This window comes from Oculina patagonica, chromosome 1, assembly GCF_052425735.1.
Source record: "Oculina patagonica isolate OP01 chromosome 1, crgOcupat, whole genome shotgun sequence".
Classification (NCBI taxonomy): Eukaryota; Metazoa; Cnidaria; class Anthozoa; order Scleractinia; family Oculinidae; genus Oculina; species Oculina patagonica.
The window spans coordinates 13,772,543-13,799,728 of NC_135758.1; the positions used below are offsets into that span (position 1 = coordinate 13,772,543).

Below are 27,186 nucleotides of genomic sequence, written 5' to 3' on the forward strand. Positions count from 1 at the left end.
CGGAGCGAGCGCAACAAACTGCACGATCGTCAGGTGCCTCCCCTTCGTTTGTAAAAGCTGCTTTTTATTTGGGAGATTCTCCTTCGATGAAGGATGGCAACGCCAGAAATCGGTGTTGAACAAGAAGACGGGCGCTGGAATGAAGCGTCAGGAGCATACTTGGGCGATGGTAAACACATTCGCGCTTTTTAACCAGGAGTTAATCTACGATCAAATACGATCGTCGACGGTGTAAGCTTGGGAGTTTATTTTTCATTTTTTGTGCTGAATCGTTTTGCAGATGCCAGTCCCGAGAGAGCTTCAGGCTCTGAAATGGACGAACAGCGTAAACAACAGATGGCTTACCAATATTTGTGCCACTTGGAAGAGGCTAAAGTGTACGTAGAAGCTATGCTTAAATTTGTTCAACTCAAACTACTCGCCTATACTTAGTTACACTAACTTGGACATTAATGAGAGCAACACCCATCTATGCTTTACAACTACTATATTTATAAATAGTAATCACGACTCTTGGTCTCATATTGTAGATGGATGGAAGCTTGTCTAAAAGAGGAATTGCCAGCTACCACTGAATTGGAGGAGGCTTTCAGAAATGGGGTATACTTGGCAAAGCTGGGAAATTTCTTTTCGCCTGAGACGGTTCCCCTTCGCAAAATATTTGATAAAGAGTTTAAAGTGTTGAACGTGAGTGCTATTTCTGGCAGAAATTTAATATGTTTTCCTTTTTAAAAGTTGTTGTTAAATATTGTAAACTTATGTCGTTGTCTTCGCATCTGCAGTGAAAGTTAGCTTATTAAAAAATAAATATAATAAAAGCTTGCTGCAGCTAATTAACCAAAGCTTACATTTATTGTTTTGCAGAGTCGTGGACTTCACTTTCGTCACACGGACAACATAAATTACTTCATGAACGGTTGCAGTAAAGTTGGTCTTCCAAAGGTTCGAATGTGTTATCAAATTCTAATTTAATCCGCTTTATTTGCTGTTCGCACGTATGCGTTTGTGTACATCGAACTAAACTTATCTGTGCAGTGTTTACAGATGTACAGGTAACGCGCGCGTGACAGTAAATTTTGCGTTTTAAATCATTTGCAAAATTCAGCTACCTTTAGGGCTTTTTATGTTCTTTTCTCAAAAGTTTACAGTAAATATCAAGTGATTATCTTAAATTTTAACAACTTTAGACTGCTGTGTCTTAAACGTTTTTTTTTTTTGACAATGTGCTAATAATAGATGTGTTGTTTGGTCCAAGGTCTTCTTTCCCGAAACAACGGATATTTATGACAGAAAGAACATGCCAAAGCTGATATATTGTATTCATGCACTAAGGTGAGAAAAATACCCGAGAATGGAATAATATTGCATTTTCCCTTATGCATCTAAAATAATTTGATTGCACTTTTCTGGAAAATACGATAATTAAAAGATAATTGATTGAAAGATATTAAAACCTCCAAACAAATAAATCAAAATATTAATTGCATGTGATGGTACATTTTTTATCTGTGAGTCATTGTGGTTAATTTTAGGACCTAACACATATTTGAAGATTGGTACTTATTCAGCTATTGTCTGTGTAAGAACATATTGCAAGATAACCAGTTCTTTGACTATTGTTTAAAAAAATTGCTGATTACTTTGTGTAAAATTTATAATGTTTGTTCATAAGTTGGAGTGATCACCCTGCTTGCTTCGGTGACCCTGGACTCCAAGAATACAAAGAAAGTTCCAGCCAAAAAAATTAGTAATTTTATTTCCAAAATAAGTCAGTTTTGTCTGTCCATTGGGAAAAATTACAGCTTAATGCAGTAAAGAAATGATCCATGCAATGGCGCAATTTATAAAATAGAATGTTCAAGAAACTGCCTGCACTGCAGCTGATCTGTTTGAGTCCATCAAAGCACATGCTCTACGTCATGTGCATGCTTTATCGAGTTATTATGCACTCAGCTCACACCATGAGTTTGAACGCGTACATTTATGAACATTTTGTAAAGGGAATAATTAACTTGCTCCTCCTGCCCTGTTGAATTCTATAGTTAAATGCAATTTAACATAGATAGCTATAAGGAGCAAGCTTTATTGGGATGCCCCTTTTACCCTCCTTGTTGAGTCTGGGACTCCTATCCATGGGGTGTTTAGTGGCTTGCTGATGCTAAATAATGCTGACAATTGAGTTATGAATGCACAGTTGTTCTACCAATCAGATTACACAATTTTGCTGGCTATGTTATAACAAAGTTAACACAGGGTCTCCATTAGAAGGCGGGGACCGGATACCAGTACCATCATACACAAGAGTCAGTGCACACCTACTTTCAAATTGAACATAAAGAAATTTGCTTCACTGTGTTCTTTTCTGTCCTCCTACTTTCATTTTAGTGCCTTTCTACTTCAAAAGTTAATGAACCCCTGAAACATGTTACATGTCATAATGTTTGTTGTAAATGCACTCAAAAAACTTCTTGTAAGCAAAGGTGATCCAGCACCATCATGGGATATCCCCTCACAAATCATACCCACATGCAACATCCACTGACAGCTTTTTCACCAGACACTCTGCTGGGACTAGATCACGTACGCTTACAATATCGCTTAGAAGACTTTAGAAGATCGTTTCAGGACGGTAGAAATTTTGAAGTGCAAAAAAATTTCACTCCTCTAAGCCCTGTGCATTGACTCGACATTGACGCAACTCCAATAGAAAAAAAACATTCAATGGCGAATGAAGTGAGATTGTTGCGTTGTTGAATGTTTAGGGAAAAAAATGCTAAGGGCAACACTTTATTGATTTACCATGAGGTTATTTGTGGGGGGGGGGGGGGAAGGAGAGACTGAAGCCAAGCAATTAAAGGATTGGTAGCGAGCTTAAATTATCACTGACATTCCCAGCAATAAAAATTGCTGTTTCATATATCTTAAACAATCGGCAACCATTGCAGAAATCTGGGATGCATTATGGAAAAATAGATTGAAATGCTTTCGATTTTCCTAATTTGTCTCCAGCCATCCCAGATGATCGGAAAAGTCTACGATGTGATGTGTTCGCTAGTCAGCAACATCTGGGAAACAGCAAAATCCCGATCATCTGGGATTTTGCCAACATGAGATAACCAGCCTTTAAGTACTATATAGAAGATCGTGACATACATTTGACTCCTGACACGCAACAACGCCGGGGGAGGGGCGTTAATAGAATTGTTGTTTATGGAAAGATGACAAAGTGCCCCAAACGATTTGGCGAGGATTGTATGTTAAACAGTGTGTGTTATTTTCTCCTAGTTTGTTCCTGTTCAAGTTAGGATTAGCACCTCAAATACAGGATCTCTATGGCAAGGCCAAGTTCACTGGTGTGTATTACATCATCAACTTAGTACACTTTTATTAGCGCAAGATTGAATGTTATGTAATAAGAAGATACAGGTTGGCTGTGAGTAGCTTTACGTTAAAAGTATTACCAGTACAAAAAATACCTTTACTTTTGATGACTTACAAGTTTCAACCCTTTTTGGCTTCAGAGGAGCAAATCAGCGCCATGAGGAAGGAACTGGAAAAGTATGGAATTCAAATGCCAGCATTTAGCAAGATTGGAGGAATATTAGAAAGTGAGGTATGTAAAAAAAATCAATGTGCACAAGGGATATCAAACAGGAATGTTAAGGTTCACCCAAGTACTGGGTGTGCCAAGTTTATTAGGCCTTTTAATTTTTTTTAAGATTAGCTTTTTATAGGGTGAGGGGAGGGTATCTTCAAACAGTTTTTTTGTACTCTGCTGTGGCTGGTCTGCCATGTAGCCAAATAGTCGCTGGCAGAAGTTGCAGTAGATCAGTCTTTAAGAGTGAAAATAAAATTCATAAAATGTAAATATCTAAATTGACCACTCTTCCATGCTCCCATGTTTCAGGGTCTATTAACAAACAGTGAAACAAATATTGCAAGTGTATATGACATGTTTAAATCCACGCTGTAAAGAGGCAGGCCAGTTGGTTATTTACAAGTGCAGCTAAAAAGTTGAACACAGGACTGTGGTGAACAAGTCCAGCTTTTGGTCAGTGTAGGACTCAAACCTGGGACCACCAAATTCTTACCACTCAGCCATGGTGCCAACCACCCCCTTCTTGTCCTTCTCCTCCTCCGCCTCCTACTGTCTCCTCCTCGTCATCCTCCTTTGTGTTATAATATCCATTAATAATTGAGTTTTTTCTTTTTATAGATGCCAGTGGATGAAGCAGCCCGTAAGTATATTGATACAATGTACAGCAGTTACTGAATGTTGAAGATTGTGCTCTTGTAGTCACTCCAGGCAACTACCACCTCACCTCGCCTAGCTTGAACTTCATGCAAAGAGGCACACAAGGCTTACATCAGGAAATGAAAATTATTTTGTTATTTAATGTTTACCCAAACAAATTTCAAATCACTTTTAACCCTTTGAATGCCAAGGATGTATATATACATCCTGAAATATGCGCCTCAGATACCCGGGACGTACTGTATATATACGTCCTCTGTAAAGCCTTGTTTTGGTTTTATCGGTCGTTCGAGGATTTTTTCTGCAGCCGTTTCAAAGGGTCTGGGAAGCATATAAGAATCCGCTGACCAAAGAATTTTGCATTGTTGGCACACATCTGGCAAATCCAACATGGCGGCCAGTGGGCAGCAAGGTCACGTCTGATGAAAACCACGAAAGTTTTAGCCGAAGTTTAAGCAGATAGAGACTCTGATTTTAGCAACGAAAGAAAGGGATAAAGTGATGATGTTTCAGAGTGCAATGAAATTAGTTCAGGCTCAGAGGACGACCATGAAAGCAGAGAAGAAATTAAAGGTATCGAACAACATCAGTGTTTCGTTGTGAATACAAACAGGCTGCCATAGTAGTTGTAACTGCCTAGCCAATTCATATATATACTTGCTGTTATGTCTTTTCTAGTTCAAGAATGAAAACTAAAAAGAGTAATAAAGTGCTAAGTGCTTAAATTGTGAGAAACTAATTTGTGCGAAAAATCCAATATGGCCGCCGGTCACAAGCCTGTATCTGTGTTGGCATTCAAAGGGTTAATTATTTTATTTTTTATGAACCCTCAGTTTCGTGAAACTCCCAATTTCTCAAACCATTTTTTTTTCCTTGAATAATACTTCTCTGTACTTTTACCCCTGATTTCTCGAAGGAATTTGGATTACAGCAGAAAGTTGAGAAATCAGGATTCTGCTGTATTTAAATTCAGCAATTGTTTTAGTTTGAAAATTATAGTAACCATATGGTAAGGTAACAAAAAAAATGACATAGTGAAAAAAAGGCAGCATGCTCTGCTTCATTAGCTTTGGTTTTAAACATTAACACTTAAAGATTTGCTAAAGCTCAGCATGCAATGTTTTTATGTCTGTATAGTGCATGCAGCAGTGATTGCAATCAACGATGCTATTGACCACCAAGTTGCCGACAACACTCTTGAAGCTCTTCGTAATCCCAGTGCACACTTGGTTGATGTAACTTCTGAGAATGCAGAAGATTACCAGTCGGCTCTGTATCAAGCAAAGAGCACCAAGGCTGCTCAGGCTCTGGCTAAGGTAAGGCATGAAATAAGAAATTTATAACAACACAAGTGAGCCTTTTGGTGCACCAAATGTTTTTTAAACAACTTGGTGTTTTTACCCTGTAATTTTCTGTTCAAATGATAATGGAATGACATGTGTTTTATGAGAGAAGAACTCAGAAAAAAATTCTGAGTTCACAGATGGAAATTTCTGTTTCCCTGAGATTTAAAAAGCCAAGAAGTAACTAAAGGTGACATTCACATAAACATGTAGATTATAAATTTCAACTGTCTATATATGTGTGCTTCTTGCAGTCTCCAGGCAAGGAAGGGATGGATGTGTATGATACAAACCTAACACAAGCTGAAATACAAGGAAATGTCAGTCAGGTCAATGATGTGATCAGAAGAAAGAAAGCCGAGGAAGCACGTAGGTTGCGTTCAGCATTAAAACTTAAGGGGCAAATTAGATGATATAATTTTTGCCTACAATAATTGCAGCTAACATGCATACACCATGACTGCAACACAAATCACATCATGTAAATATCCTTACAACAGACACACACATGTGAATGGTCCTAAGTCATGTCTTAGGCCTGCTGTAAGCTTGTCACAGGCGAGAAAGTTGTAGATGTACCATGTAAATTGGCCCTAAGGAAGATGGTTGACACAACCTGAGAGATTCTGGCCAGGAAATTCCTAAATTGTCTGTGATAGACTGTTATTCTCTTGAACAACCATGCAGAGACACTGTACAGATCACTTTTGTTTTTAAAGTGCATTTATCATTAGGAAGGAATTTTTCAGCTTAAGTCTAAAATCCCAGAATCTTGCCTTTGGTAACTGGTGCCCCATAGTTCACTCAGGCTTGATCACCCATAAGTCACATTGTAATTTTCTAATGTTGCAATGTTTAAGTCAAAATCGTGTCTCCAACAATACCTGCAGGTCATTATCATCAGGGATGAACTTTGAACTGATTTTGGAGCAGAAGGTGTGAACACAAGAAACCCTAGGATTGCATTGCTACAGTCACTGTTGTTTGCAGATAAGAACAGCATTATTCTAAATTAATTATTTGTTTTGTTTGAAGTGAACAAGGCTGTTAAAGAAATCAATGAAGCTCTGAACAACAACAATGAAGAAGCTTTGACCTCAGCCCTGTCTAACAGGGCTGCTAGGTTATCTGGTGTTGTTGGAGAAAATGGATCATGGTATATGAAGATGTTAGAAGAGAAACGAAAAATAAAACAACAGGTATTCCATTAGCTTTACATACATGATGCTTGATACATGATGGTGTAAAATTGTTTTTTTATTTGTTTGTTTATCATTTTGGTTTGGAATGAAACAGGAATCAATTTCCATTTATCATTAACACTTGCAGATGAGCCACACCTTAAGTTAAGAAGCTTAAATTGGGGGGGGGGGGGGGTTAAGAAGTAAATTAGAAAATAGTTTTGAGAGAGGGGTATTATCATGTTGATCTTATAACAAGATTTAATGAGATGCCTTCATGCAAAAGCCTGACAAGCATCACAACATCGAGTGCTTGTACTTTAGAGACTGTTACCGGTACTAAAACAAGGCTTTTAATTCCAACAGCAAACAGGTCTCTCAGATGTTGATCTCACACAAGCTGAAATCCAGGAAGCAATCAATTCTGCAAATGACCTGGCTGATCAGCACAAGCAAAGTAAGTACTCTATCATCTGATAGTTGATTAATGGAAAAATTTCTGTAAGCTGTGTGGTACTTGTGAACAGTAAAAAGTTAATCAAAGTTCTCTTATCAGGGTAATATTTGCCACAAAAAAAAAAAAAAAATTTCAAACATTTCGGGCTTAGCCCATTATCACTGGACTGCCTTGACTTTTTCACTGATGAAGGGGTAAACCCAAAAAGTTTGTAACTTTAAATTGTTATTTTATAGCACTTATTATTACTCTGATGAGAGAACTTTGATTAACCTTTTACTCCATAATCTGTAGATTTTCCTGCTTTAAGCAAGGGTTTTCAGTGTAATTTGAGATTGACATTTTTTATTTACATACTGACAGGGTTGTCAGTGGGTTTTTGAGTAGCAGGTTCCATCCAAAAAGTAGGCAGCTACGAAACACTCAGAACTGACCTACTAATATTTGGAGTAGCCAGTGCAGAGTTTGGAATAGTCGGTGAAATGCGCCGGTTGCAGGCTTATTTTGACAACCCTGACTGAATTGTAGCAAATCTATTCATTCAGTTCATTTGTATAATTATTTTTGTTGCTTAATTTTGTATCCAAAGGAATTGTTTATGCAACATGCAAAAATTGTTTGCTTCATGGTTGATTGCTATTTGCTGATCATTTTTGGTAGACTTCTATAAATTTGTTTTTCTGAGCAATTACTCAAATGGCAAAAACTAGTGAGTTGAATAAAAGCTATTAATACTTCACTCATGCACTGTGTGGTGCACACATTATGCAGGAGAAAATCACATGTTTTGAATGGTAGTTGGTTGTGGACAGTACAATTAGTGATATTTGACGTATAGTTAATGGTTGCATTGTTTCTGCTTTTACTGTTCAGTGGAGGACATAGTACAGTATATAAACAAGTCCTTAGACGAGGGAACTGCGGAGGAAACCCACACCTTGGTTCAGAAACGTGAAGGAATGTTTCCCAAAGTGCTCACCAGGAGTGCTTTCCTGTATCATGATGGACTCTTAAAAGCTAAACAACAAGCTCTGCAAGTAAGTGTTGGTCTTCTTATGAAATAATATCAGGAGTGGAAGCTTTTTAATTCACTTTTTAATGTCTCTCCCCACCCCGCTCTTGGGGGTCCTTGATAAGTATTATTATGAGACCCTTAGCCAAAAAATATGTGAGACTCTGAGACCTTCTGGCAAAAAAGGGTTTGAAACTCCAGGATTTGCTCTCAGCCCTGGAAGTAGCTACTGAGCAAAAGATAAATCTTGCGATAACTTGTGCTTGATTCCTTTACAGGAATGTGAAGAATCTCAACTTTCACATCAGGCCATCTGTGACCAATTGACAGGTATTGCTTTTGAATTTACACACCCATCAATACTTCCCCTACCCCGCCCATGTGGAATAGGGTTCCCATAAAAAGCAACCTCTTCCCCTAAAAGTAGTCAGAAAGACTGTTAGTATCAAATTAGGTAAATTTATTTAAGTTTAAATTATCTTAATCTGAAGTTGGTGATAGTAATAATTAAGGTTGTCAAGAGAAACTCCCCAACTGATGGCCATCAAGTGGCCATCCAGCACACACAACATGAAAAAGGTGTAAGATTTGCATGCTGCTAAGGCTTCTATAGACATCTGCACGAGTCCTAGAGACCTGATTATAAGTACATGTCTAATATTTTTTTTATTTCAGTGTTGACAGTCATAGCAGCCGTTAATGAAGCCATTGAAAATGAGAATTCCACTCAGTTAATTGAAAAAATGAACCACCATAATGCTGGCCTGACTTCAGTGGAGGAGAGTTATTGTAACAGATACCTAAGTCATTTGAGCTCTGTTAAGGAGGAGAAAGCTCAAGTAAGTTTCACAAGTTACTGTATAGTCAATTACAGAATGTACTAGTTAGTCAACAAGTTAAGTCAAGTTAATTCAACTGAACTGGAAGTTAATAAAGGTAAAATAAACCATTGTAGTGATTTGGAAAAGCTCACCTGATGTTTTTAAGCTAAGCCCTTCATCAGAGTAAGGCACTTTGCTCTGATAAAAGGCTAATGCTAGGAAGGTTGGCTTTCCCAAATTGACTACAATGATTTATTTACCTTTATTTACTTCCTTTTTATAAACAGTAAATTGTTACACTTGCCTGCTGATGCAGTTCAACAGTTTCTTTAGAAACTAAAACTTTGTTCAATTCAAGTTTAGTTAAGTCCACTGATTGGAGCACAGAAACGACCTGTGTTGCATTGTTTAGTTTTTACTCCCTTGAAGGTACAGGGTGTCATGATAATATCCTAGATTTCTGTTCCATTTTTGCAGAGTTTCAATGATATATTATAATAAATTTATTGCCTACTGGTAGCTGTATGAATTTACTTTTGTAAAATTTAACTTAATTAATTGCAGGACTGTGGAGTAGGTAGAGATGACCTGACTCAGATGGAACTTCAGATCTGTGTGGACTTTGTGAACTCTGTTGTTCAGGAGGAGCATGATTGTAAGTAGCCATCAGTTTTGTACTTTCAATCAGGGGCTGTTTTCCACCTTTCTTCCATCTTTCTTTAGTGAAGCACTCAAAGAGTTTCCAATTTTCACTATCCAATCAAAATCCTCAGTAATTACCCCAAAAAGTAATTAACAGTTATTTCTCTTAAATGTATTAATTCTGAGCTACATATTTGCCCAACTTTATCACAATGGTAAAAGTTCTCTTTTGTAAAGAAGTTTATAAGTGGCAACACTATTTGTTACACACCACTGGAATTAATGACAAGCTGTGAAGAATCTTGCCCAAAAACACAACACGATAAACCCAGACTGCTTGATCTGGAGTCCAGCATGCTTATCATTGGTCCACTATGTCTCCCTCCTTACCTTATTATACATGGTATTTTTGACTGAAAGAAAAAGTAAATAATAAAACCAGTGCTTATTGTTTGTTGAAAGGTCAGAGCTAGGTAGTATGTGTTAGTAAGGTGATTGAGATTTAATTACTGTTCATACATGTATGTACTGACTGCAGTGTTATATGTCTTGCACATAGTAATATCTGCGATAGCAGTCATTAATGAAGCCATTGACAAGGGAGATGATCAAAGTACATTACAGGCCCTGCAAGCTGATGCTGCCAAGCTATCAAGTATTACTCCTGAAAACAGCCAACTTTATCAGAAGCTTCTCTCCTCTCAGAAGATTGCTAAAGCTCAGGTTAGGATGACAGCAGGTCATCTTATGAAATAAACAGGATACTGTGCAAGGATTTGTCAGTCACATACCTTTATGGAAACAGGGGCATTTAGGATCAGGACACAGTGCAGTACATGATTGTGCATTGACTGAATTGCACTGTGAATAGGTTGTTGCAACAACGCAGTAGTGTATGGCTATGTTGATCCTGAAACAGGTGTACCATGTGTCTGATTGGGAGATCTCAAAATAGTTGTTGAAATGAACTTGTTTCCACAGTTTTACTCATTCCTCGACAACTCTATAAAAGGAGAAAATAGTGTTTTTTTCCTTTCTTAAAATTAACTATTTTTTAAATGAGCTTACTTTTGCCAAGATTTTAGTTTTTATATCAGTTACACAGTAAATCAGTTCTGTGGTTAATAAAGATTGATGGTTTTTTTTTAACTTGTAGAAAGCTGACGAAGATTCGGCAGAACTGTGGCATGATGAGATTCAAAGAAGCTTAGACAATGCCAATCGTCACTCAGATGAGGCACGACAGTGTAAGTATTATTTCTGGGGTAAGATGATGCAAAGTTGTACATAATAAAGTAGTGTACAAGAAACTATGGTGAATAACTGAAACAGGGTCAGAATAAGTCTTTTATTCTCCAAGAATCATTTCTTAGATGTACCTGTCAGTCGCCAAGTTTGACATAGATTGATAGAATGATTATGAAGTTTTAATTTTTACAACCCACAGAATAACTTGAGAATTAAATCTTTATCTGAATGCTTGTATTAACTGGAAAATGTAATACAAGCATGTGACTGTTTATTGCAATCCTTAACAAACATCCTTTCTTCCAGTGGCCGAGGGTGTGACTGCAATCAACCAAGCTATTGAGGCACAAGATGAGAGGCTTCTAATAGCTGCTCTCACATATCCTAAGGCCAGTATATATGGTGTCACGTCCCAGTGTATTCAACAGTACCTTGAAGAACTCAAAAAACTCAAAGACAGCAAGAAAGAAGCAGGTCAGTGGCATCTCTAGATGTATTTTCCCTTCCTTTTATGCTCTTGCTGTAGACCCTTCCAGGCTCTACAGAACTGATATGCATGCAAGATCCCAGGTAATCACATTCTGTGAGGTTACATTTGGTCCAAAGTAGCCCCAGCTCTGCACCACTCCCTGTGGTAGCTGGAGATGCTGCAGTTGTTTGAACTTGTGAATTTTAGTTCTCATCTGGGATCACCATGTGTTGTCATTCTCAGACATTGATTGATACAGTAGTGGCCAAAGTTATTAACTTGTATTTATGTTGTAAATTGTAGGCAGCGACTCTGTATGGTTAGAGCAGAAGACATCTCAAGGTTACTTGTATTTTTACAATACTGAGAGTAATGAGAGTTGCTGGGAAAAACCTGACAGCATGATCAACAACTCAGCTGTGCTTACAAGGGAGGAAATTCAAGTGAGTAACCAAATATCAGAGGGGTTTTTTATGTGATTCCCCTGTATTGCACTTTACTTGTGCTCATTAGGTTACCTGGAAATCGTTAGGCAATTTTCTCGCCAATGACACAAAAATGCATTCAAATGTTAACCTCTATTTCAAAATTGTTGTCAACCTGCTGTTCACTTAGGATTTCGTCATAAGCATTAATGAAGTTGAAAGTATTGGCAGGTACTCACCAGGGATGGAAATTAGCCCCACTCACTCTTATTCCTCTCAGATGTGCGTTTATGCCCCTAGATGGTGAATACTTCAAAACTACGTTTCCATTCCTGGACTCTCAGTATGAAAAAGTGAATTTTCCACCAATGCCGTGTTTCTGTTAACAGGGGGTGATATCACGAGTGACAGCGCAGTATGACCGATGGGTTCACATGCAGTCAAATGAGCCCCTGATTGTCAAGCTGCAGGCAAACTGGAAAGGATACCAGGCCAGAAAAGCTTACAAAGAGAGGAGAACGTTTATCAAAGAACATTTACCAGCAATTATCAAAATACAGGTTGGTTGCCTGAAACCTTTGTGACCTTTGTCTGCTGGTACATGTAGTTGTTGTGTAGTCCCGTAAGGGTGTGGCAATTGGTCAAGATTTGAAAAGCAGGAAGATGTCAAAGTTTTGGGTGCTCAAATGAGACACTGCTTACTAAAAGACAACTTGTGCAGGCATGGATGCATGTATCCAAGTGAGGCATTTTGAGATTCTGGAATAATCTTTTTCTGAGTTATATGGAAAATCAAAAATTCTATTTGTTGTATCCATCTTCATGGTAGGCATGACATGTTTATTGGTAAACACTATTTGCTTTTACTTTACATTTGTAGCCTTAGGCAAAATCAAGGTGTTTTGATAACGTTTTGAGCAGGAGAAAAAGTGGTAATGACAGACAGGCACATGCACAATCAATATAATTATAAAATCTTAAATTTTTGGTCAATAACTAAAACCAGCTTTTTAGCAAGACTATCATCAGACTAACATGTTGTGATCCTAGGCAGTTGTAAGAGGATTTATTCAAAGACTGAAATACCAAAGAAGGCTTAAAGAACTCAACAGTCATCCTGAGGAAGTTGTAAAGGTAAGGTGTCCTTCTTCAACAGTGTTTTATAGAAAACAAGATATTTTCCCAGGAAACAGAACATTGCCACATCACTGAAGCACAAAATGTAATAAACAAGGCTTACTGTAGAGTTTTTTTTTTTTCTAGGGGTGATTCTGGAATGACTTATATCCAGGAATTTATAGTGACAAAATCTGAAGTGCATGTGCTATTAGATTTTTAATATATACTGTTGTTTGTGGATGTTTTATTGTTCCTCTTTTCTTTTCTTTGTCAGGTTCAATCCTGGGTGCGGATGTCACTTGCCAGGAAGAAATACCAAGAAAGAAGAAAATACTTCAAAGACCACGTAAGAGATATCAAACAAATAAGATCTAGCTTTTTTACTTGATTTATCCACAGGATGAAGGTCACTTGTAGTTCTAATGTTTAGATCCGCTAAATTAAAGAATGAATCAGGGATACAGAAATACTGACCATATGACTTTTTTGACTGAGGATTAAAACTAACTGTGTATGAAGTAATAATGTCTGTGTGACACATTGTAAATAACTGCTGGCATTTTTTTCTAGAATTCTGCCATAGTGAAGATCCAGGCATGGGTGAGGGCCAATGTTGCTCAAAATGATTACAGGAAACTCAGTAAGTATAAATTGTTAGCATCTGCTTTTACATACTGATATCTGACTGCAGTTGTGTTATCTAGGAAATATCCATACCCCTCCCGTGGAAGGTTTTTGGTTTGAATCCCCCTTACCCCTCCAGAAATTCCAAATAAGCTTCATACTCTACTGTAAAAGTTTTGGCTTTTGAGTCCCCCCCACCCCTTTTGACCTTTTGACTAGGGGAGGGTATGGAGATTTGCTGGGACCACATAATTGTTCTTTGTTGTCTTATATGACTTGATGCAGGTACATGTGCAGGTGTTTGAACAAAAGTATTTGTATTTTTTCTTTGCACAGTCTCCATGCAAGATCCACCTGTGAAGACTGTTAGAAAATTCCTTCATCTTTTGGAACATAGTGATGCAGACTTTGAAGAGGAGCTAGGTAAAGTGTTCATGACAGAAATGTCTGACCTACAGCTCAACATCAGCAATCAGTTCTTCACAAGTACCAAAACTTTACTTTCAAGTTTTGTATTTAGTTTGTAATAAAAGGACTTGTGTTACTGGTTGCTGAAGGAAAACTTTTTTCACCGCATAAGAAAGACCTTTACGTTCAGAGGAGTGATAACATTCATGAACTTAAACTGTTGTAAAGAATATACCAGTACAGGGTCCCCAAGAAGCAAATCAAATTGGAAAAGTTGAATCTCACTCTTGCTGCTACTGGGTTCTTAGCATCACATTTAACTTTGTGATTAATGGCTTTCAAGTAAACTATCATGCCGCAACTTTTTCTGTTATTTTTATTGATAGTCAATTCCACCCACACCTTGTGTGTGATATATAATGCTATGGATTTTGTGTTTTTAATTTATTCAATCTGTTTTGATCTGCAGACCTTCAAAAGTTAAGGGCACAAGTTGTGACCGAAATCAGATCAAACCAGCAACTGGAGAATGACTTGAATCTGATGGACATCAAGATAGGACTTCTTGTTAGGAACAGAATCACATTACAGGTATTAATCCATTCTGCCCAAAATTGTGCAATGAAAAGTAAGACAGAAAATTTATCTCTTGGCGCTTTTGTAACTTCTGTGCTACCACCTTCTAAAAGTTAAGCGAATTAAGGTTTGATTAGCTTAAGCTGAGCCGTTTTTGTAAAGGTAATATTCCTAGGGGCTTAATGTGTTTTTCTTGTGTGGTTTGTTGGTCATGTTGTGTCAATAGCACTCACAACTGTCTGTTACAAATAGACAAGTACATTGTAAACCATGAAATACCCTCACACCAAAAAATAAACTTGTCCTGTATAAGATGAGTCCTTTATGTTATGGAGATAAAATTTTGTCAACTTGCAACTTAACTTTAAATATCAAATACTGCTCATTTAAGGATTCAATAAGAGTTTTTCCCCCTATCATCACAGCTTGTCTGTTTAACTGTTGTTATTCATTTTTTCCTCCCTGTCATAAACTTTGAGTAATCTAACCATTAAATTATTTGGGGAGTTTCTTTTTATCTGAGAAAAACTTTCAAGCTTCCTGATGATGGTTAACTGCCACTGTTTACTATCTCAATTTTAACCAACTAAAATGTTGTTTTTAGGATGTAATACATCATGGAAAGAACTTGAAGCGGGAAAAACAAGACATGAGCACGGCGCTTCAGAGAACCAAAGGAATCAAGTCGCTGAGTAAAGAAAGCCATGAAAAACTAGAGGCATATCAGAACCTGTTTTACTTGCTTCAGACAAATCCAGTTTATCTGGCAAAACTGATTTTTGCAATGCCACAAAGTAAATTTACTAAATTCATGGAGTCTGTTATATTGACATTGTACAACTATGCTTCAAATCCACGAGAAGAGTACTTACTTGTGAAATTATTTGACACTGCCCTTAAAGAGGAAATCAAGTAAGTATCAATTAAATGTATAGCTCATAATGCCAACCATTTTGTACATCTTTCTTCCAGTGGCCACAGCTTTACAAAATTGCCATAGTTTATCCTCCGTTATGAAGTAGTAACACACATTAATTTTGGTTCATAAACTGCAGTTGGCCTTATCATTGTGTTAAATTGTAAACTTTATTTTAGCTTGTCTCTTGTTGGTTAGATGAAGAAACTATGATAATCATGGAAGTTGGCAGATGTAACTGCAGTAAGACATTTCCAACCAAATTCGTTTGCTGTTGCATGCTTTATTTCTGCTTCTAATCTTTAGGTGGGGTGTTTGGGATAAATGATACTAGAATTTGTCTAATGGAATGATGTACTTACATTGATAGCAAAGATGGCTCCTTCATGAATTGTTCATTGTTGTGTACCTTGTACAAAACGAAATCAAGCCATAAGGAATTCAACGAAACGCTGCACAAGTGGCTTGGGAAAAATTAACCCATTCAGAATACCGAAAGGGCTATTCTAGTCTTGACAACTAGCAGTCTGCTGAGCTTGCTTACAATCACCTTTCTGATGCTACTGTTTCTGCAGCTGCACACAACTTGAACTGTTTACTTATTTCACCTTTAAATATCCAAAAACGTATTAGAGGGGGGAATTCCAATCTGTTTATACTATGTTGCTATGCAGTGTTGATAAAATTACTTCTATTTTCTTTAGTTCAAAAGTTGATCAAATACAGGAGATTGTAACAGGGAACCCAGCAGTTATTAGAATGGTGGTTCACTTTAATAGGTAAGGTAATGTATAAGTACTGACCAGAATTTATTGACCTGTTCAGGGATGCAGTCTGATATGATAAAAATTATACTCAACTGTTAGACTATGTCCAGTAGTGTCCAAGCATGGCGTAACCATTTCGACAACAGTTGGAGATAATGGCAGACCTTTGTTTTACTGAGATGAGCAATTGTGTCATTCTAAGCTCACCTATGGGTTTTAAACATTTTTTGTCACGGGATAGCTTAAACTGATTTGTGAAATTTTAGTGTGTCACAGACCACTAACCACCTATAGTGACAGGACTCTTCCCATTTAGTTTGTCTTTATGACAGTCTATTCTACACAACTTTGTGTGGGTTATGATTGCTTGCCTACCATTTTGTGCAACACACTTGTAAGGGTTAACAGTAACCTTGATGACACAGTTGTCTGACGAAATTTTAAGATCTTTGTTTATCAATAACAAAACTAATTAGAATCGTTTCTTGCTCCATGTGCACAGAGGTACCAGGGGTCAGAGTTCACTGCGGGAAGTGCTGCAACCATTAGTAGAAGGTGTTCTTAATGACAAGAACCTGTCAATAAATACCAACCCACTGGAGGTGTACAAGGCATGGATAAATCAAACGGAAACAGAGACAGGCGAGGCAAGGTATGAATGCATAACAGGTCGCATACATGATGATAAACGGGTATTATAAAGGGGCTTTTTACCTTATTTGCTAGGTTGGTGGATTTACTGTTTATGAAAAATACTTGACTGTGTTTCATCTTGTAAACCAATAGACAGTTAGTGTTTTGTACAACTTGATTATTCATTTCAATACAAATGAGTCAATACCTTCAACTACATGCTTACTTGCTGTGTAAGATGTAATCCTTATGTCAAAGGTTAAACAAACTTTAGTTGTTTGTTTGTCTTTAAGCATTGTACTATGCGATGTAAAGACAAAAGGCTTAAATTATAAAAAAGTCCAAGTTCTTTTTGATTTTCAACAGTATACTTTTATCCACATTTTGCCATTGAGTATCATGCATTTGTAATGTCTTCTAATTGGCTTATCTTGTAGACTGACAATAATCAATTTACAACGGCTATTGACTACCTTTCAATTGCTTGGTAACACGAAGTGTGTGTTTATTTTCTACCTACTGTACTATTTAGTAAGCTGCCATACGATGTTGAACCAGAGCAAGCCCTTAAACACCCTGAAGTGCGAGACAGAATAGAGGCAGCCATGAAGAGCCTGACAGCAGCAACGGACACGTTTTTGAACTCCATTGTGCAGTCTGGTGATAAAATACCGTGAGTATTATTTTCGATTGTGGTGTTCTTGTAGAATATGTAGCGCTGGGTTGTGTGGTATGTCGTGACATTGCTTGCACCTTACAGTGCTTCTCTTAACACTGTTTTTTGACCAATCAAAGTCAAGTTGTTGCCTTCTCAACCAATCAGGTGAAGAATAAATTACGCCAACTACCAGTCACGTGATTTTGTTTTGCATTTTGATTGGCTTACTGCTTTGTTTGTCGTTGTATTAATCGGCTCTGTGATGCCTTTGGTTTAAGTTTTACTAAAGTAATTACAAGAGTTGTAATATCTGACTGCTGTTTATTGACTGCTAGGTATGGCATGAGGTACGTTGCTATGTCTCTGAGAGTGGCTCTAGCTGAAAAGTTTCCAGAAGTGCCAGAGTCAGAGATATTAAAGGTAACTAGTGTGTCGCGTTTATCTCATGTGTGCCCTTCACTGTATGCAATGTATTCCCCCCTCCCCCTTTTCCTCTTCATCGTGTTAATACTTGATATGTACTTCGCATGACTGTTTAGAGTCCATATCATGTGTGTTGATTTTTTGTTCATTTGCAGGTTGTAGGTAACTTGATATACTACAGATACATGAACCCCGCTATTGTAGCACCTGATGCTTTTGACATTGTGTCATTTGGTGTAGACAAGAGTTTGACGGCCGATCAGGTACGCATGCTTGATTCCTTTGTTTTCTTTCTGAAACCTACAATAAGTTCATGGTAAAGGACAGATTGCCTTACTCTCGTCCCTCGTGCAATATGTATTTGGACGTTGTTCTGAGAAGAGAATATAAATTGACAAGAAATCTCCGGTGCTGATTTACGGCAACATTTTAGGCCAATGAATTTTGGCTTCAGGTCATCTGTAGCGTATAAGACAACTATCAGTTCAGATGTTGATACTATGCATAGGCAGATGGCTTGATTCAACATGACAAATGATTATTTTTCTTTTTTACCTCTAGAGAAGAAATCTCGGATCCATTGCTAAGATTCTACAGTACGCAGCATCAAATAAAATGGTAAGAATCTATATCTGTTGTGTGCAAGTCCAGAAATGTTATTTTACTAGGACAAGATATCAAAAGCGCAATGAACACAGGTTTGCTTTTTGCTTTTAAAGTGGGAATGACCCCAAAAAAGTCGCATCGTAGTTTAAGGGCTTGCATCCAATTGTTGGTCACAATTTTTCATAAGTGATCATCTTCCCCTTCATTCGTTATAAAATTTTCGTTTTAAGGTTGTTTGTTGTTAAAATGGCCGTTTTCACACTACGAGACGGACAAATCGTCTGAGACGGACAAGTCGTCTGAATTCGTCCGTCGATTTGGTCTTTTACACGGACACGTCGTCTAAAGGCCGTCTTAAATTCACATTAGACGAACAAATCATCAGACGACTATTGGTTTTGAATGCACTGCTCAAAGAAAGGTATTTTACCCAGATAGGAAGACACCATGTTAACCGGGGTCGAGCAGCATCTGATGTGGGACCTGGCTCGGATCATGTTGTTAGTACAAGACACTTTAAAACTTGTCCACGAGACTTCTCCTTCTACTTGGTTGAATTTACCTTGCATCAATTTACTCTTGGTCTGAATTAACTGTTAAAGCCCCAGTTACCTGAGCACTAACGTAGCTTTGCTTGCTTGTTTACAAGCATTTGGTTTAATGATTCATGTAAACCTAATGAGATTGAAAAAGTGCGTGCGTCTTCACGTAGCGTGATGCAAACATGAGAGTAAGTTTGAGAGAACCCAAAAGTTTGTGTGCATCTGAGTTGCAGACGAATGTTCACACAGGAACTTGAAGCTTTGCCAACTCATTCTCGCATTTTGAAATTGCTTTCCATTATCGGCACTTTCATTTTTAGTGATGTTAATTAACTGCACCTTTATTTGTTACTGATTTTTCTGCGTTAATTTGTCGTCGGAAAAGACACAGGGACGTGTAGGATCGGGTTTATTTTGTTGAATTTAAGCTATTGTTTTTCCTTAGTTTGGAGGTGAGAGTGCCCATCTTAGCCCGCTTAATGGCTACATTGCAGAGGCTCATCAGCGTTTCAAGTAAGTTTCAAGGACACTAAACAACACAGCACGCTCAGTTACCTTACAAAGCTCTTCTCTGGTCGCATCTTTTCTGACATATTCTCGTCAATAATTCAAATTCTTTCTGCGCTTGTGAAATGAAATTGTTTTCTCCTTGTTTTAATGTTTGTTTGTGGGCATTTCTGGAATGTGACATTTCTCCACGCTACGGACCATTGCTTTACCCACGAACATTAATTCAGTTTCTATTTTTGCAAATATATTTACTTTGATCTTATGATAGAAATGATGCGTAATCATAAAATAACTTCAAACTGATTTGTTAAAAACGAAATGTCAGGGACGAGGTAATGTATTGACTTAAGGCGTGCCTATGGCCCCGTGTAAGCCTCACTTCTTCTTTACAGAAATTATCGGGTCTAGACCAATTTTTGTGTCTAGTGCGAAGCGCAGACACTAAGCTATAACGCTAAAATTTTTCAGTAAGTACTTCATATACGGCAAATTATGACGTCATACTAACCAAATTCCACTGAGATTTCTAATACGTGACAGCGTACACGAAGTATTTTACAGAAATGCTTCTCTGCATAATAGTAATCGATTATCACTCGTTTTGCCTTCGTTACCCCTTCGTTATTCCTTCGTGAACAACTGATGAAAACGTAGAACAAACCGAACAAGTCTAATTTGAGATAATTAAGACATTAATTACGTCAACAAACGTCAACACAATGTATTGCGCTAAAAATAATAAATTCTCGGACGTTTGAAGACTTTTGTCTCTTCATTAACGTTAAAACTGCCGTTAACAGACAGCACGCGCAAGACCCTGCATTCAAATGGGATGAACGTTGACTTTGCTTTCTTGTGACAGTGCAAGCGCGCGCTTGCGGCGAAGATGCATTTTAAATTAATTTAAATGTACACGCGCGTGCTGTCTGTTAACCGCATTTTTACACTTACGAAGACGCGCGTGTACATTTCAATTAATTTAAAATGCATCTTCGCCGCAAGCGCGCGCTTGTGGCGCTTCTACCCATATTTCTTCACTACACTGTTGAAGCTAGAATCCTCTACAACTATAGTCTATGCCGAAAAAAACCTTATAAATGCACTACCGTGACCGAGCAATACAGTAATGCACAAAGCTCAAAGCACTAGACACATGTACGCAGTGCGGACCTATTTTTTGACGGGTCCAGACAGACCAACTTTTGCTGTAGTGTAAATGCACCTTTAATGGTTTAGTGTTCTATACATGGCATTAACTTGTCTATATTTGTTTTCTTGTAACTGTATTGCAGGAGATTTTTCTTAGAAGTGTCGACAGTGGAGGAACCAGAGGGTCATTTTAACATTGATGAGTACACGGACGTGGTGATGGTCACCAAACCTGTGATTTACATCTCAGTGCAGGAGATTTGTGATACTCACACTCTCCTGTTAGATCACAGAGAAGAAATAGCGCCTGATACAAACGACCCTCTACATGAGCTGCTAGATGATCTTGGAGATGCACCGTGTGTTGAGGCTTTGTTAGGTAACACGAGAAATTTACCATCTTCTTTGAGCAGTCCGGGAGAACACTATCCCTTAAGATCGTAATACCGACTGGAAAAATAAATCCACGGTTTTGGCTTGGGTGTTGCTTACCCAAATAACGTATCATACAAGGCGACGTGGCGACTTTCATTGCTCTCGCTGTTTCTATTTCAAATTGCCCAATAACAAGGCGAAAGTCTGTTCTTGGAAGGTTCTGCTCAAAACAAATTAACCCTTCTGTTCAAGTCCGAGTCAGAGATCAATATCAAGAACTCCGGTAGAGCGCGGTACAGACTAGCAACGAGCTGGAAACGCATAACATGGCTGCATTGTATATCACCAACAAGTGGTTAATCAATGTTTCTGTCTCTTTGGATTTGTGGCGGCGACTTGGCCGAGTATTTTAGGGCGCTGGAACTGAATTCTGCAAGCCCCGGGTACAAATCTCCCACCCTGCCACTAGCTCGATTTGTTCTTGGTAGTCCCGAGTTCAACGTGTTGTAAACGCGCTTATAAATAGCCAATTGGTTAGCTTTCCTCCGGTTGGGATTCTTGCAGTAAGCACAGCAGTGCTAAATACACTGCAGCTTAAATAAAGACATTTTTTCCTTGTTGTCCACTTTTGTCCCTTGTGCTCTCCCAAAAAAAGTTGTCAGAAATTCTTAGCGGTGAAAGATTTTACGCAAAATTGAAGCTGATGTATGATTAAAATTTGTTACTGTGATAGGTGAAACAGCACCTGTGGATGGAGAAGACCCGACACGTTCTTCAAAGACAGAGATCTCGTTAACGCTGACCAACAAGTTTGAGGTCCCAGAAGATGATGACTCGGACATGAGAGCGTTGTTTGTCAGGTAACCTTCATGTCATTTGATGATTTGACCGCTCTTTTGAACACAAAACGTGCGAAACGTGGTTGAATGCCGGTTGCACTATTGCTTTGTAACATTACCACTGATTCAGGCAACAATTAACAAGGTAACAAGGTTACACCAGTCAAGGAAAATGTAGGGAATTAAGTACAGTATGTTAATTTTTTTTGTCAAACTGAGTCAGGGAATTTTAATTTACGGTTAGGGGCAGGTTTTGATAATGAGTGAAGCGATTATTTTGATGACTGAAAAATTAGGTGCTAGTCAGGGTTTTATGCAATAACAGTAACAGAATCGTTCTTGCCTGACACCTTGCACTAAACCTTTAACGGACAAATGGTTTATTACCATAGACATTCTTTGAGATATATATTTTTTATTTTTTGCAGGACAAAAAGAATGATCGTCGATGTATTGATTGTCCAAGCTGGAGAAAATCTGACACTTATTTTAGAGACACCTGCCTCCGATGAGCAAGTGAGATTTGTTTTTTTATTAATTCCATTTTCCTGACGTTTTAATTCAAAAATCCCGGAATGAAAAAGTGTAATTTACTAGTTGGCGTTGCTGTTTGTGTACTAAAATCCCAAATAATAGCAAGTCATCAGATATAGACCGTGATAGGGTGTAACAGTAGCTTCCTGTTGTTCTAAGGATCTGGACCGTGTTTCACCCCATTTTTCGCCGTGTGCTTGCCGTAGGTGTTGCATTGTCGAAGGATAAGTAATCAGGGAAAAGAGAGAGGAAGGTCATCGTACTTTTAATATGTGATCAGCAGATTGTGAAGGACTAATGTCATGATTTAATTACTTGTAGGAAGAGGAGCACATGCGACTAATGAAACTGAGAGAACTGAGCGATGAAAGCAAGAGCAAGTCTCACGGCAATGTGGCGAGGTCTACCTCAGCTTATGGAGACAACAAGTATGTGTGGTTCGGCCATTGTGTTTTTTATCAGCAACTGACAAGAAGCCTGTCCGGGAACAGCTTGATTGAGCCAGCAGTGTTTGTCATACACGTTGCTTGGCAACATGACGTCATGCTTGTTTGACTGATGGAGATGTGTGACAATTTGTTCAGCACTCAATTTTCTTACTAAGATTTGTTAATGTAGCCATTTATTCTGATTTGCCGTTATTGAAAGAAGTAATTCAGTTTTGTAAATAAATATTTTCTGACGTTACAATTGGTATTTCTCTGTCATCAATTTTTTTTTTCTTCAATTAAATATGTGAATTCTTTTTGTCAGGCTACCTCTTGAAGGACTGAAAAGAAAAATTATCAGAAATTTGCGGATGCTTGAAAGTCAAGGAGTTGTTACCATCAAGAATGATTACCAGGATATTATTAACGCTATTGCAAAGGTAATTTATCTGCACTTTCTTGGTTGATTTTCTTTGCATTCGTTAGTTGGGTTGTCACGCAAAAGAGCGTTGTGTGACATCTGCAAGGGAGACTATACACAGTATGTTTAACTCATCATTGGTTGTTGTTGCAAGAGGCTTTTGACTTTCTCTTCAGATGCTCATTGTCGCTATACTGTTGAAACAATTCCCTTTTTTCGTGTTTCGACAGACATTTACCGCCCATGGATTACCATTGTCTTTCTGTTGTATGTGTCTTTTTTAGTCTTACACAGTTTATTCTTATTGCAGGACATCAGAAACCAGAGGAGATACCGTCAAAGACGGAGACAAGAAAAAAAGAAACTGGGGCAGACTTTGGAAAGCTTGCAAACCAAATCACAGTTCTATGAAGAACAGATCGACTACTATAATCAGTACATCAGGGTGTGTTTAGACAACCTGTCTAAGAAAGGAAAGTAAGTCATGCTATGAAAACACATCACATCTGTGCGTTGAAAAAAGATAAATGACAGTTATAATATCCCTGGGCTTACACAACTTTGTAAGAGGTTTTGGGTTGGCTTATAACTGAGGGAGCTTGTATCTGGAGGGGCTTACAAGCGGCATAAAAATCGTCTAGTTATAAGCTGACACGAAATGACTTTGATCAAATCCACTCTGATCAAACGTTTAGATCTGCACTCTACTGAAACTGTAAGTAAACAAGCTGGATGGATGAGGGCTTATATCCAGGGGCGGGGGAAGGGGACTTATAGCTTAACTGAGAAGCGATCAGACTCTTTTTTCACTTTGTAAGATTTGACTTGCCCAGGCTGGCTGGTATACCGGGGTTCTAACATCTTTTCGCGCTTATTTGCCCGCTTAGTTTTGTAGTTTATTCATACACCGGCTACTTGATCACAGCGCCAGTCGGACGACAAATTGATTCTCTATGACAACTCTTGACAACGTACTGATTGATTATCCTCTCTGCTTAATTTGACAACAGAAAACCCCGAGCCAAACAGCAGAAGGGTCAAAAGGGAAAGGATGACGTGTATCGGGGAGAGATCAAGTACACTGCTCAGAGACTGTACGAAAAAGGAGTCATACTAGAGATCGAAGGATTGCCGCCATCACAGTGAGTAAAAAACATTTTGTCGTAATAATTATTCAGTGAGTAATGCTTAAAGAAACTGTCACGGATAGTGTATCTCGAAAAATGTACGTGAATTTTGGAATTTGTTTGGAGAAACATTCGTAATGCACCTCAATTTTCCCGTTACTTCAATCTGTTGTTTTTTATAGCAAAATTATTTTGACGTTCTATTTATTTTAAAAGTTGTTTGCACATTGAAACTTACATTTTCTTCTGTCCGAGTGTTCTATGACAGTAAAACCGTATTGTTACCTTGTGACTCCGCTCCACAATTTTCGTTTTCGTGTTTTTGTGTTCCGTCTCCCTGCTAGGTTCAAGAATGTCATGTTTGACATCAAATCAGGAGATGAAGTTGGCGTGTTTGAAGTGTCAGCCAAGTTTATGGGCGTGGCCATGGAAAAGGTCGAGCTTGTTTTTCAGGTATGAAAATATGGCAATAAATTATACGGCAAAAATAAACTTCACATTTAATAAACAGACGTACACGCGTTCACTTGTTTCTGCTTTCTCTTTCGTCTAAGTACACGCACATTAGACCATTAGAAAATGGACTTGGCAAATCTTGTACCCAGATCCTGTTTTCACGCAGCAAAGGCTACCCGCGCCAAAAGGAAATCTTCTGCAATTTTATCCTTGCTCTCTTTAGTGACAATGTCATCATCTCTTGACAGGACTTGCTTCAGCTGCAATATGAGGGTGTAGCAGTGATGAAGATGTTCGGAAGAGCAAAGATAAATGTCAACCTACTCATCTTCCTGTTAAACAAGAAATTCTACGGCAAATAGATAGGAAATACGTAAAAATAATGCTCACTTTATGTGCATAGTGAATAAACTAAAAAGCACAATGGCCATCGCAAATTAGTTGAATGCACTCAAGGTACGCAGAAGTGAAGCGTCTCACAGACTGATCTTCGCGCAGAGTAATTTCACATTTACACGATATAATGTATCACCTTTCAACGGACAGTGGCCACATAAACATCAGTCATTTAAGCATATTCTACTAATACATGGACAGATTAAGGTGGCCCCCGTATATGACGCTCCGCTGTAAAGCAATAGCGACTGGGGTGGTTGCGTCTCTCGCTTGGGTAACACGTGGAGTTTCCAACACGTTAAATTGCATTCCCAGATTGCTTTTTCACACGCAAAGATAGCTTTGCTGTGCGTTTCAATAACAAGCGAACTCTAAATGTTCAAATTCAACTTACACTACGCTCCAGGAAACAAAGTAGTTAATCAAATGGAGTTAACAGGTCACGTCCGTAAGCTTCTATCAATTTTTCTTTTTTCCAGGGTCTGCTGGTTCTCGTAATGTTAGGGAACTTCAGACAGCTGTTTAGAGTTCGCGTGTTGTTGAAAAGCATCAGAAAACGTTTTGTTTTGTTTCTTTTCATTGTGTTACTGACTAGAAAAGCTTGTTTCTTTCTTTTTGAGGGAGGGGAGGCTGTGAGAAGTTTAATTGTAGGTGTTTTTCACGGTGAATAAATTTGTATTACTTGTTGACACGTGGCAAATCAAAGACTATATTTCCGTGACGCAATTTGTAGGGAAGGGACACGAAAAATGAATTTCAATTAGAATTATTACAGTAAAGAGCATTTTTAGAAGTTTCTGGATTCAGAATCTTAATATATAGCCTAGGTACCAATTACAAATGAATTGAATGGGTACACAGCTGTCGTGCCATTGTAGGATTAGGTTGTTTATTTTCTGATATCGTTTGTGATGAACATTTTGTGACCTTATTTCCTCAGTACCGTGACAATCAGTTGTGACTTGAACAAAAAGATAGGCAGTTCTGAAGTTTACAAAATAAAATCTGGAGCTGTTACTGAGTTTTCTTACAATATTATGAACTTGTTATATTTAACAATAAAACTTTATTCCATGCACTCCTTATATGCTGAACTAACTAGTCTCCTTTAATAAAATATCAACATTTCTGAAGTCTTCTTGAATGTGTCATAGTTGTAAGTTTCATTCAGAGTAGATCAGGTGCGGTGTTTAAGGAAAAAAGATAGCTGTCTTCTCCACGCGGTCCAGTGCCAACGAGTATGTACTTAAACCCGGAACACTCACAAACAAGGTAAGTTTACGATTAGGTTAGCGGTTAGTGTTTTTGGTGGTAAGGGTGAGCTTAAGGAAGGCTGTTCCTGGCTATTCTGAGGTGTTCCTGGTTTTAGTACATGCCGTGTCAACCGAAAAGTGACTTACTTCAGAAGTAGAACGAAAAGTTTTTTTTTTTCCATTTGGCCCCGCCCCCTACCCCCGGGACAAGACCGCTTCATACAATTCTCCACCCCCGGGACCGAAGGGCTAGACTTGTCTCGGTGGTGGGGATTGTAACAGGTAAAATCAAACCATACATAACCATTTAAGTGTACGTGAGGAATCCAATTCATTGCAGCGCTGTCCAAACCAATAAACGACAACGTCGCGTGAGGGGGAAATGAAAAATTTTGATCAAATTGTTTCCAGGGCCTAGAAAGACAAAATAAATTGTTTGCAAACAAAATACACCTAGTTGCAATAAGGTTGTCATAGAAAAAAGTCAAATAGGAATAAATTAAGCGCATGCATGCAATTTGTTCGCACAAATGGCCTCAAAATGCATCAAAATACGAATAAATCAATTTATCT

The 27,186-nt window shown here is 38.1% G+C and overlaps 1 protein-coding gene across 1 annotated transcript; it reads left to right on the forward strand.

Moving 5' to 3' along the window:
- LOC144657784 (ras GTPase-activating-like protein IQGAP1) lies at positions 1–26,493 on the forward strand. Its single transcript, XM_078518144.1, has 43 exons — positions 1–169; positions 281–377; positions 531–687; positions 865–942; positions 1,256–1,332; positions 3,286–3,353; positions 3,522–3,613; positions 4,217–4,238; positions 5,393–5,571; positions 5,853–5,967; positions 6,634–6,797; positions 7,146–7,236; positions 8,110–8,273; positions 8,527–8,578; positions 8,924–9,087; positions 9,634–9,724; positions 10,271–10,434; positions 10,868–10,958; positions 11,266–11,433; positions 11,732–11,871; positions 12,243–12,413; positions 12,904–12,987; positions 13,247–13,318; positions 13,543–13,612; positions 13,933–14,019; positions 14,474–14,595; positions 15,185–15,492; positions 16,201–16,275; positions 16,766–16,915; positions 17,429–17,569; positions 17,890–17,974; positions 18,133–18,240; positions 18,539–18,595; positions 19,571–19,638; positions 20,928–21,163; positions 21,893–22,019; positions 22,427–22,514; positions 22,854–22,960; positions 23,286–23,400; positions 23,692–23,858; positions 24,392–24,523; positions 24,853–24,961; positions 25,213–26,493. Exons 1-43 carry the CDS (start codon positions 94–96, stop codon positions 25,324–25,326), a joined length of 5,043 nt encoding a protein of 1,680 aa, XP_078374270.1. The 5' UTR covers positions 1–93; the 3' UTR covers positions 25,327–26,493.
- Positions 26,494–27,186: the final 693 nt, after the last annotated feature.